Source organism: Syngnathus typhle, linkage group LG4 (genome assembly GCF_033458585.1).
Source record: "Syngnathus typhle isolate RoL2023-S1 ecotype Sweden linkage group LG4, RoL_Styp_1.0, whole genome shotgun sequence".
In the NCBI taxonomy this organism is placed as follows: domain Eukaryota; kingdom Metazoa; phylum Chordata; class Actinopteri; order Syngnathiformes; family Syngnathidae; genus Syngnathus; species Syngnathus typhle.
The window spans coordinates 9,436,804-9,449,719 of NC_083741.1; the positions used below are offsets into that span (position 1 = coordinate 9,436,804).

The 12,916-nt window shown below is 42.1% G+C and overlaps 2 protein-coding genes across 11 annotated transcripts in view; both read right to left on the minus strand.

Annotated features, from left to right (window-relative positions):
• fam189a1 (family with sequence similarity 189 member A1) overlaps window positions 1–9,032 on the minus strand; it is a 128,763-nt gene extending 119,731 nt beyond the window's left edge. Inside the window, exon 1 of the mRNA XM_061276663.1 lies at window positions 8,300–9,032. Coding sequence (XP_061132647.1) covers window positions 8,300–8,539 — 240 coding nt within the window. The 5' untranslated portion in view covers window positions 8,540–9,032. The remainder of the gene's footprint in view (window positions 1–8,299) is intronic.
• A 1,839-nt stretch (window positions 9,033–10,871) lies between these two features.
• tjp1a (tight junction protein 1a) overlaps window positions 10,872–12,916 on the minus strand; it is a 41,403-nt gene continuing 39,358 nt past the window's right edge. For all 10 annotated transcript variants that reach the window (XM_061275924.1, XM_061275918.1, XM_061275915.1 and 7 more), the window contains one exon: window positions 10,872–12,505. In XM_061275924.1, coding sequence (XP_061131908.1) covers window positions 12,411–12,505 — 95 coding nt within the window. In that variant the 3' untranslated portion in view covers window positions 10,872–12,410. The remainder of the gene's footprint in view (window positions 12,506–12,916) is intronic.

Genomic DNA, 12,916 nt, shown 5'->3' on the forward strand with positions numbered 1-12,916 from the left:
TCACTGTAGAGACAGGGGTCAAACAGGGATGCATTATTGCACCCACCCTGTTCTCTGTCTTCATTGCCGCCATACTCCACCTCATCAACAAAGAACTACCACACGGAATCCCAATATGGTACAGGACTGATGGCAGGCTCTTCAACCTTAACAGGTTCAAAGCCAAAACCAAGATCAGAACCACCACGGTCGTGGAGCTCCAGTATGCAGACGATAATGTCATAGCAGCACACTCTGCAGAAGACCTCCAGGGCATCCTGAACTCCTTTGCTAAGGCATACAGAGCCCTGGGTCTGACCGTGAACATCAAGAAGACCCAGGTGCTACATCAACCCCCACCCAACCAGCCATCTACTCCGCCCATCATAAATGTGGACAACACTGCACTTGATTATGTTCACCATTTCCCCTACCTCGGCTGTTTTCTCTCCTCCAAAGCGGACATTGACTCCGAGGTCAACCATCGCCTGAGCTGTGCCAGTGGAGCGTATGCCAGACTCCGGAAAAGAGTCTTCGAAGACCGAGACCTCCGGGTTGACACCAAGCTCCTGGTTTACAAAGCTGTGGTTCTCCCCACCTTACTTTACGGGGCAGAGTCATGGACAACCTACAGCAGGCACCTAAGAGCTCTTGAACAACACCACCAGAGAACCTTGAGGAAAATACTCCGGATCAAATGGGAGGACAGACGCACAAACATCAGCGTTCTGGAGGAAGCCAGGATACCGAGCATCACCACCTTAATAATGCAGCACCAACTCCGATGGACAGGACATCTCATCCGCATGGCTGACACCCGCCTCCCCAAACAGATGTTATACTCCCAGCTGGAGAGAGGTCCGCGAGCCCCGGGCGGGCAAAAGAAACGTTTTAAGGACAACCTCAAGACCAATCTCAAGAAATTCCAAATAACATCTCGGGACTGGGAGCGCATCGCCTTGAACAGGAACTGCTGGAGGGCAGCGGTGCAAGAAGGTGCAGCACATCACGAAAAGGAACTCCGCCGTGTCGCAGAAACCAAACGACAACTCCGAAAGGAAAGACAAAAACTGGCTCCAGCACGACCACAACCCACCGCCACTTTCCCCTGCCCACACTGCACAAAAATATGTGGATCCCGGATCGGCCTCTACGCCCACCTGCGGACCCACAAGTAGACGACCCTGAAAAGAAGACCGTCATACTCGTTCCGAGTGACTGCCGATGATGATGATGGGTATGTTGAATGCCCAGCACCCCCGCTAATCTGGTGACCTTTTAGATACGATTACCAGCTGGTAGAGGAGAGACCTTTTGACCCGGATCGTTTAGCCGAAATGCTAATTTATTATGTCAGATCACACAGGTCACTGGACTCCAATATTGACACAAATATTGCTTGGGCTGCGGAACTAAATGTTGTTTTAATAACTCATTCTAAAACATAACGACAGAGGGACCGACTTGTATTAAAAAAGAGAAGGTTATAATGGTGGACCAGGACACCGCGAATGTTAAAATGAGCGTTACTGGTGTGGGTTGTATGGGGTTCCCATTGCAAAAAAAACTAGCTGTTTATCTCTCACATGCTGCTAAAATAATTTGTGACTTTAATGACTTTGCCCACAAATGCTTATTTATCCCCATCAATTTGTATTCAGCCACATCATTGTTTCATCGGTTTCTTTTCCCACCCACCATCGATTGTTCAATTCTGCCTCACACCCAAAGTCCGCCGGGATAGGGTCCCCCTCACCTGCTCCCCCAATAAGGACAAGCGCTATAGAAAATGGATGGACAGATGACGTACAATGTCCTACAAGGCTGCGCCTGTCTTGATAAGAGCGGACTGCCGGAGAATGCGTCTAAAGCTATCTGTGTTTGAAGAGTTACAAAGCGATCAGCTGCACTATCCACATTGACTCGCCAAGACGTTTTGCTCCATACGTTAAAGTGCCATCAAACACAACACCGGTGCTAATCATAGTACAAAGAGCAGAGCAGCAATGCAGCGTCAGCTTTGTTCCACCAAGATGAACTTAAGGCTTGTGTAATATTGCAGACGGAAGTCAAACACCTCAACAAAGGTGTGTGGAAGTGCTGATATCTGAGGTGGGCACATTATACCTGTTGCAGCACGCCATTGAAAAGATGTTTTCATAAAGTCTTGTTTGAGGGATAATGAAGTGAATGTTTCTGTTGCTTCCAGATTGGATGAAAGACAAGTTGCTATTTGCTTTAGTGTGAAAAAGGGAGCACATTAGATGGAAACATCCTGAGTGTATGTACAAGAATAAAAAGACATTCTTTGACTGATAAGGTGACCAAAATGCTCACAGATGTGATCGTTTGACAGACTCTCACACAACCCTCCTCTCGCCATCCTGGCTTGGTTCTGCACACAGGAGGCTTAGCTTGACCCTGTGGCCTTTCCAATTCAACGATCTGCGTGCAGACGTGCAGGGCCGCCGGGCCGAGGCTGTTTGTAAAGAAGTGCAGCATCAAGCATTCTGGCCCGACACATCCTGAACCGCAGCTGGGTCAGACTATCGCATGGCCACGCAACAAACAAAAGCATGCTTAGGAAAGAAAGAGGAGGCTTTACCGCAGGAGAGCTGTGATGGACTCGTGGATGAAATATGTGTCGCATTTGAAATATAAAACAATATCCCCCCCTCGCCCCCAAACTGTCATAGTCACTGACTAGTGTTTTCATTCATCCCATTTGTTTGTTCTCTTCAGTTATAATCATGTTCCATAGCTTTACTCGACTGGTCTTATCAATAATCAGCAGTTTTGATTGGGCACAATGCATTCAATTTATAAACTCTTCTTTTCATCAGGATTTGGCTTCATTCCACACCACAAAGTCTAAATCGTTAAATAGAAAAAGTCAAACGATCTAAATCTGGTTGACACTGTTACACATAATCATGCTTCCTCAAGGAAAATTAAATTCATACTTCATATTTTTGCTGCGCGCAACTCAAAGAATAACGACTCGTGCAGGTATGCCAAGAAAAATACCAGTGTGGAGAAGCGTGCAACCAATGCAGCAGCCTATGAAAAATAGAACAATAAAATGCATACCAGTAAATGTCATGTCTTAAAAAAAATACCCAACATACGACTATCAATGCCTCGTCACCTCAGTATTAATGTTGCTCTGGCAAACTGAAAACTGATCATTTCAAATAAAATGTTTTCAGTGTGTGCGCACGTACACGGGCGTGCGTGTGTGTGTGTGTGTGTGTTAACAAGGACAACCTGCATTTTCCATCATGCAAGTGCTCACTGGTAACACTGGAGTACAGTAGGGATACACTGGAGGGTCCTCGGGGTAATGAGAGGCAGCAGGCAGCATTCCTACTTATTATGGAAAGATGCTGCGGGAAAGTGAATTATTGCTGCAGAGCGACGCCTTAAGCGCTTATTCTCTGACATCATCGCACACTGCTTTAAATACACTAGTGAGGTCACTGCAAAAAAAAAAAAAAATGCCACAGGGTCACGAAAAGAATGAAAGCTGACGCAAAGCCTGCTGACTGAAGGGGTTGCCTTGAATTCACTTGATCAATATTCACATGCGAGTGAGATGGCTTGTATCTGAGGAGCCTTAGTTGACAGATGGGGATTAATGGCTGGCTACATTAACACAACACAATACACAGTGGGGGAAATGCCTCTCTCTGACCGTGTCAATCACAGCTGAGCATTATTAATAATGCAACTATCACTAAAACATGCATCGATGGTGCAGGTGGACATATGCTCTGACCATGACAGATCAAATGAGTCTTGTGGGGGAAGCATGTGACTGCTTAACCGATTGCTGCATTCTGATGAATGATCCCAATCTAAATTATTGCAGCCAAACATTCCCAGTGGCTTAGTGTTGAAAAGACAAACTGCTATGGATAAAAAGTTGGCTGGAGTTGTCCGAGTAATTTATGCAAAACATCATGGCTAGCTGGCTCGCTAACATTGCACTATTCATCTCTCACCGTCAAAATGAGCATGTCTGAGCCAAGGAATCCAAACAAAAGATAAATTTCCTCAATAAACATACATCAAATCCTGCAACTTCTGTTTTTGAAGCAGCTTGCCTGTTGAAATATAATTTATGCCTGGAATGCTGTCTTTCTTCCTAGTAATTTACACAATTTACATATATCATCCCCTAACTGCAGTTAGTACCATATATATCAGGAAATGGGCAAAGTTCTCATCCGTTTTGGCTCTGACGGCATCTACCACAGTTTTCGAGTGACCCGTCAAACATTCCAACTGTGGCGAGAATAATATCATCATTCATATTTGCAGAATCACTCCGCCTTGGTCAGATGACAGTGAAGGTTTTGTTGACATGTGATGCCACCTGAGCAATTGATCCTCATAATAAACGCTCCCTCAGCCTGTCTGACAATCAAACAATTCAAGAGCTTTATTTTCAACCACAGCATATTTCATCAGAACTCGGCCCTGCGCAGGATAAATTGGTGTGAGCGCATCTGTGTGTGTGTGTTACTAACTGTACATGCTGCAGGGAATGGAGGTAATGAAGCAGATCATTATTAATGATTCATATGCTGAACAATGATGGCAGCACCCCGATACCAAACAGTCAAAGAGAGACAATATAAGACATTTAAGAGCGTGAACCTTCCACGCAAATAAAATGTCATGATCTATGTACATGTAATAATGATCAATGATGCTCTGTGAAAAAATAAGGTGAATCAATCAATCAATCACAATGAAAATATTCGTTAAGCCTAGAAATGAACCTTTAAAAACAGCATCTTTACTTTTCTTTTGATGTTACGACAATTCGAGTTCAAACAATGCCAGAGTTTGAAACTATCTGTCACATGAGCTGGCACAGCCAAACTCTCACTGCTGCACAAACATCTCAGTACTCCTGATCATTGGTGTGCCAGCCTAGTCCAACAATGTCTTCCGTCTCGCTCTTTTTCTCAAGGCTGGCTATCAACCCACAGCTCCGCTCGGACAGCCGTCACTTCCGGTCGATGTCAGGTGGTGATAAAGGGTGATTCGGTACCGGGCTCGTCCGACAGACGCGTTTCTGTGCTGTGTCTGGCCAGCAAGTTCACCTGAGAGCTTTTGGCCGTGAAATGACTCTGCCCTGCTGGCTTTGGCCCATGAACGACATGGCGAGCCAAAGGACTTCTGCAGCTGTCAGCAGCTGACATGCGAAACAAATTACCATCAGCATCTCCATAAATTAACTCGGAAGTGATCCAAACATATGCACTGCCTCTGTCTAGTTTTCTCTAATAGGGTTAAAGTAAAGTCCAGAATTTGTTGATGGCTTTTTCCTCAGTCTCCGATGATGCACTGTGGTGTCGGGCTGTCACTAGAAAATATTTTTAGAATCAATTATTCTGTCTATTAATCCATAGATTAAACGAATAATCGGATATAATTTTTTATTAAATGAATGTGTATTGCAGATTTATTTTCCTCCATGTACTGTTGTTCATCGTGTATTGTTTAGTAATAGAAACAACTAAATAAACACAAAATATGATCTGTTTTTTTTCATGAATTACTACAAGATTAATGAAAAATTACTGTTGAGAGACAGACCTGAGAGGACTTGGATAGTGTTTTGATTACTTGAATATTAAAATTGTCAATTAAGTCAATTACGTGTCGATTAATCGTTTTGGCAGCTCCACTATGGTGACACCTTTATCCATTAGGTGTTGAGTAATATGTTTTTTGAGCTCACATTTTTTAGACTAGCAACACATTGGTGAGTGTATTTTTTTTCATCGATAGAAGGCAATTTTAGAAAAAAAATGCAAAATTTACAATTGCTGTAATCATTTTTGGAATGCAAAAAAAACACACTCCCGACGTTGGACAAATTTTCTTACAGACACACACAGACTGTGTAGAAAATCTGTACGGCTAAAAAAAAGTATTGTTGAGTTTTGGCCATTCTGTGCACCATGTTTCAGCACAGAGCATCATCAGATTCTGCACTAATCTGCCCGTGTATGTTTGTGAGGGATACAAAGCACTGCAAAGGGGATTGTTGGGACTTGGCGGAAAGCTCGGCAGCTCATGGTCCATAAAGGATCAGACATGGTGTTCATCTGGCTATTTATTTAACAGCTTTAAACCATAAAGCAATCCTCTTTTCAAGATGGATTCCGGCCAAATATCACAGGTCAAATTGTTGATCAAATGCCTACCACCTTATATTGACATTACTATAAAGCGCATTTGTCTGCAGTGGCTGTTAATGTCAACACAAGTACACATAGTTTAACGGGTTTGTGGAGAAGCATTCTGTCACTGCTAGTTAGTCTGTAGGAGGAAGCAGCCATTTCTTTTTCTAGGACACAGGTGTCAAACGCAAGGCCCGGGGGCCAGATACGGCCCCCACATCATTTTATGTGGCCCACGAAGACAGATTGTGCATCAAATTCGTGTGTCATTACTAGAATTGCAAATTGTCTTCTCTTTTAATAATATCTTTTTTTTTTTATATATTCGACCAGTTTTTACTCATCTGATTTGAAAAGCAGTTATTTGCCAGTTTGTTTTGTAGCTTTTACTGTATATAATATGAGGTGCTCATACATTTATTTGGGTTGACAGTCATAATGGCCCGCTGAAAGAAGCTATGACTATACTGAGTTTGACACCCTTGTTCTAGGAGGTAAAGTGACACACACACACACACAAACACGCACACACACATGCCCACACGTACATCAACTTGCTCATTAGCTTAGTTCACCCACATGTCAAGACGAACCACTCAGATCTAAGAGGGACAAATGTTAACTTGTGTTGAAGGGTGGACATTGTGGAGTGCAGTGCTGTGACTAAACTACCGCCGGAGAACAGCACCACAGTCTCCAGCTTGACAATAACAAAGAGCCTCACCCAGGGTCCAATAGCACCACACACCACAAACATGCATATTTGGAGGAGACATGCCATGACCAGACTGACAAACATGCATCCCAACAAGCAGTTGTTGTTGTAAACTTGTGTCGGGTCCTCAGGTTTGTCAAAAAAACTCCAAGCACCCCTCCTGAATGCATCTTGGCCTTTGCACTCTGACCCCTGTGGCTACTTCCTATTCCCTTGTAACTGTACCCTCCCGCACACATGTGGCTACGAGCACATCCTCACACGCAAACACAGATGGCCCTGATGGCACCAAGGAGACCCTTACTCGCTCCCCCTCCTCATGCACTTCAGCCCAGTGCCTCTATAATTAATGGTGTGGCCCTGCACAGGGTCTCTGGCAGCAAATCAAGGAAATGTGCGCTCATAAATACAAAGAAACACCATGAAAATTTTACATGGAAAAACACAGACATTCTATTCTAAAAGGAGCCCATTTATAATCTGTTTAGCATTTACATTATATGTCAATATGTGTGTGGTTCATTTGAACCAGTGAACATTTTTAAAATGTTTTTACAGTATACTTCAGTGCTATAGTGTGGGGAAAAGCTCACAACCTATTAAGAGCAAACACTTTTAGGAATGGATGGATCTACAAAAGGTAATTTTACATTCACACTTGTGAAATCGTGCAGTCAAAATGGCAAGCAATAACAGATTGGAAGATGAAGTCCTTCAGTTAAATGGCCCTCAAGTGTTACAACTTGGAGTAGCACATTTCTTGGTGGGGAAATAGTGCAGTCAAATATTGAGGTCACACAACAACCAGTTTAGAACATTAAAATGTTACTTGATATTTTTTACAAACTAGAATAACTTTTTTTAAGATTTCCATTATTTAGAAATTTAAATAAATATCAGTGTGACCGGCCTTGAACTGCGTTCGTACTTAGAGGTTCTAAGAATCTATACAGAAAAGAAGCAGTATGTCATCACCGGTGCTAACTAAATGTCCAATGAGATGATGATGCAGTCTGATGTCATTTCTATTGTGTATATTTATGTGATATTGGAAGATTGCTATGATGTCATCCACTGTGCTACTTTCTTTTCCCTTCAGTGATCTCTCCCCACACTCAAGTAATTTTTTTTCAAGGAGTTGCTTTTTTTTTTTTTCAAAGTTGTAAGAGTCCTGCATTGTAAGTGCTATTGTAATATCTATTCGGTGGGATTGACACCAAGCCCAATGTATCAGAACAATTCTCTTCCACAATATGGCAAATTAGTGTATCCATTTTTGTGGCGTACCTTAATTGGCTAGATTAGATCAATACAGGTTGGGAAATTGTACACAAAATCAAAAGCAATCTTTAAGGATCAGCAGCAAAACGAAGAAAGAGAGAGGGGGAAAAAAAGATGTACTCACGGAAAAACCAGCCCAAAAAGGGCAAGAGTGTCGCACCCTGGGAGATGTGGTTAGAGCGAGAGCTGCGAAGCTGACGGCGAGGATGAGGCTTCCCAGGACCATCTGAGAGACTCCGAGGGCCAGCATGATCCGGGTCCGAGTCCGGTATTCCCTCAGGCGAGAGAGGCTGCGGGACAGCGACGCCGGGCTGAGGGAGCCCTGGCCGCCGATGACCGCCCGGGGCAACGCGTTCACCGGCATTGTCCTTAAATAAAAGGTGCAATGCAAAGGTCGGGCGAGCAAGAGAGAGGCGAGAAGAAATCCCACAACACAACTAGGTGAACGGCGAGAGTGGAGGTCAAAGCTCGATGTGGTTGCTCTCCACCAATTGAGATGCTCTCCAATTAGCGTCGTGGGAGGAAAGAAGAGGCGAGAGGATCGAGTGGAATCAGCACCAGCTGCGTAGGGTTACATTCGAAATCCAAAAGAGGCTTCCATCAAATTCCTTCTTAGCTCTGACGAACAAGCCATTCCTCGTTAGAAAAGTCACCGAAGGCGCACCGCAGAACCAACCTTGCACCATTGTCACGTTGCCATGCTGAAGATAATAGATGCGCGGATTCAAAACACGCTGCAGCGTGGACACCATCCAGCGTATCCAGCGTATCGAATACTGTCGTAGAATATCCGCAATTGAGCCTTTGGTGCGCAGTTGTTGGAAATGTGCCACAGTGCGTCTGTGCGCATGCAGCAGTGGGAGCGAGGCTGACTTACTACTGTGGTGACGGAGGAGGGAAGAAAGGGGCGTTCGGAAGTCATGTGTGTGCGAAGAGGTGCTGCTGGTGCAGCATGAGATCTTTTATTCCCGGCGGATGAAGTTAGGGAGCATTTTTGGAAACAGAGAGAAGAATATGGGCCGCTTGAATACTGCTGTGATGGAAACAAATCTACAGGCTATATAGTGCCAATTATCTATCTATCTATCTATCTATCTATCTATCTATCTATCTATCTATCTATCTATCTATCTATCTATCTATCTATCTATCTATCTATCTATCTATCTATCTATCTATCTATCTATCTATCTATCTATCTATCTATCTATCTATCTATCTATCTATCTATCTATCTATCTATCTATCTATCTATCTATCTATCTATCTATCTATTAATCTAATCTAATCTAATCTAACACATACATACACACAGACACGTGATTTAAAAAATATATATTTTCGGGTTTAAACATGGACCGATCCAATTTTTGCAATAAAACAACCCAATCTGTTGGGTTGTTTTGTGCAAAACAAAACTGGATGGGTTGTTTTTAATCCAATATTTTCAAGAGTGTATGTATGTATATGTACACCCTTAAAAATGCAGCATTTTCAAGGGTGTATGTATGTATATGTACACCCTTAAAAATGCTGGTGGTGCGTGTCATGAATGCAATAATGTAGAGTGTGAGCGTGGTGACCCCAAGTGGAAAGAAATAATACCTGCACCTCATATACACATACTGGGATTGTGTACAAAGATTTAAAATGCAAAATAAATACACAGTCGCTGATTTGTAGAGTTTGTATGTCTTGGGCATGGTCTGGTACGCAAACCTCGCGCAATAAACAAATCATTGCTGGACATTATTATTACTACTAGCGCTGTGCAGGCTTTTCATCGCCATCAGAAGGCGCTTCTACTTCTACTCTATTAAATTTAAACGAAATTCTTTGTCATGTTCAGCAGAGGGCGTCATTCATTTATTCTTAAAAGAGCAGAAAGGTTCATACACTGCCGTTTGCGCTTAAATTTTTACCTGCACGATTTGATGAGATGGTTATTCTCCGATCCAGATTTCTGACACAACTAGAAATTTGTGTCCAACCATCGGCAAGGCATGATTCTTATAATTCCCAAAATGTGCAATCTTCATGATTAGAAAATACATAATACTTAATATATAAAAGCAACTTGCAATAGAGTGGTTCTCAGAATGTGTGGTCCAGTTTGCTGGTCTAGGTCATATGTAAGCGCATATCTACATAGGTGGCACATAGGTCAAAATAAAAAGTAGGAAATATCTTTGGGAAATATTTCACAACTTTGTTGCAGGCTGGATTTTGAAATTATCTGGTGGCTGTAATAGTGAGCTCAATACAATCTGCAGGTAAGATTCAATGAAGGTCACTGTCGGTCAATGGTAACTATGAAGGTGGGCAGGAAAAGATCACCATTGCATTTTAATGCTCTGGTCCGAGACAAAAGATCGCTATAAAAATTGATTTGTCGTAATGCAGGATTCTTACATTTCAATTCACAATGAGAAGCGGTTTGGATGATGAATGAATGAAGTTCAGCTCAACCTCAACAATTAGTGCATGTCATACAGTCACACTGCAACAAAACTGAAAAATGACATTGATGAGCATTGCAAATATTGTGGAAGCAAATCAAGACGAATCTTTTTAAAAAAAAAATGGCAAGTTAACTGGAGCTAAATATAGCTGCTTAATGCTGGAAGTGACATCTTATTTTAGATCAATAAAATGTTTCACTTTGTAAGAAACGACAGGGACACCTTTGTCAAACGTTACTTTAAAATGATTTTATTTATTAATACAGTGGTATACTTAAAATTGTGTTGCAGAGGAGGAAAATAATAATAATGAAATCAGCCACACGTGAAGAGCTATTATCCGATTAAAGCTGTGTTAAGTCTAAAAATAAGATGGTACTGGTGTGCCATATATCAGTAATTGTCTATTAGTACAAAAATACATTTAAGGGCACACAATACAGCATCCAGTATTGAAAGGAACATTTTGGGAGTACAACTTTTGTTTTGAGAAAAAAAATAAAAATAATTCAGCCCAAACACTTTCCTGATCCTTAAGTAGCCATAAAAAGGCAATTTCTGATGGTAATTGAACGAGAATATGTTGGTAGAAAAGATGTCATGTAGTATACTGTCGGGTTCAACATTTCAAGGCTCGAGGGTATAATCCAGAATACAAAGATGATCATATTTCCTTGTTACTCTTCCACTTTTTAAAATGTTTTCGCTACATTTTATACAAAAAGAAAGAATAAAAAAAAGTTCATTTACAAACAAAAGAACCAAGGCAATATGCTAGCATTATTTACAGTCACTCTTCATCTTTTTGTGTTTCTTGTTGTAAGTAATGCATAGGAGATAAAACCAACATACATTTGTTATCCAATCACAACCATTACTGTGTGCTGAATCCGAGTTTGCTTATACACTGATTAACAAGAACGGCAAACCAAACAACACGAGACAGTTACTCATCATAAATTATTGTTTCCTTCATGAAAAGAGGTGAATGAGCTCCAGATAAGGCATCACTGCTTATTGTGTTTGAATGCAAGAGTGCAAAAAGAGATGACTGGAAACAAATGTGAGGAAGCAACGAAGGAGGCCACTGGACCTGAGTAGAACGACATGCATAGATCTCCCTCAGGCTGGAAGGAGTGAGAACAACTCAAGCTACAAGGTCTCACCGGAAGAAAAGGCGCAACAGAGGAAGAAAAGGTTAAAGTGTGCTGCTTGGCTTTTAGATCCAGCTGACCTGCAAACTCCTTCGACTGCCTCGTCTGAGACTCAAACTTTCACCACATTTCCTCAAAGTGGAAGAATATGGAGACATATTATATTCAGTCACCTCAACTGAAAAATAATAGGAGGTTGAATTCAGGACAAAAATGCATTATACATTTTATCTAGACTACTATATATACTGTATGCATATATAGCATAAATACACCGACACAGGTTTGTAAAATATGTTCGCTGGTGGCGCAAATTGGAAAACAATTCATCCATGTATACGCATATAAAAACTTTATTGTACTGTATGTATAGATAGCGATAATCTTCAGTGGGGGTGGGGCGGGGAAGGGGGGGCATGCATCAGTGGTTTTACTTCATCAAGACTTCATTTGATGGCAAAAGTTTGTTTCTTCAGCGCCTGGCCGTAAACAGCACTGACTGGATCTTCTTCACGTCACCGTCGGGAGTTGGAGAGTGCAGCTGTCAATGTGTATGTGTCCATGTTTATCCACTATGGATGCATATTTTGTAACATCACACCTGCTGCCCCCCCCCCACTTAAAAGTGGTCGATGAGCACAGAAACACAGTTGGCTCCCACCAGGTAGTTGGGGTCTCCAGGGAGAGACTTGTTCTGCCAGTTTTTTGGGTCACCTGAGAGGAATGGGAACAGATGGAGCAGATGGTGAGTTATAGGAGTCTTTTAGGTTCAATTAAGCTCTAATGGCTATATAAGCACTCCCTCTTCGGAGTTGGTTGTATGGAACAATGACTGTAGAATGAATCCATCAACTACTCAAGTGGAGCTGCAGAGCCTGATTGCATCTCCTGCCTGCCAGCCATATTTGGAGAGTACAAGACAGTGGCTCAAATCCAAACACTGGAGACACTTGAGAATAGACAAATCATTTCATCTTTAATGGATGTCCCCCCAGCCTCTTGTTGACTCAAAATTCAACCTCAGTCACTATGACGATGGCGTACCGCAGTGTCAAGTCATAGTAGCCTATTTCTGGAAAAGTGTTTGTGAGAGAAACGTTTTGCATTTCTGCTTCATTTTTTTAC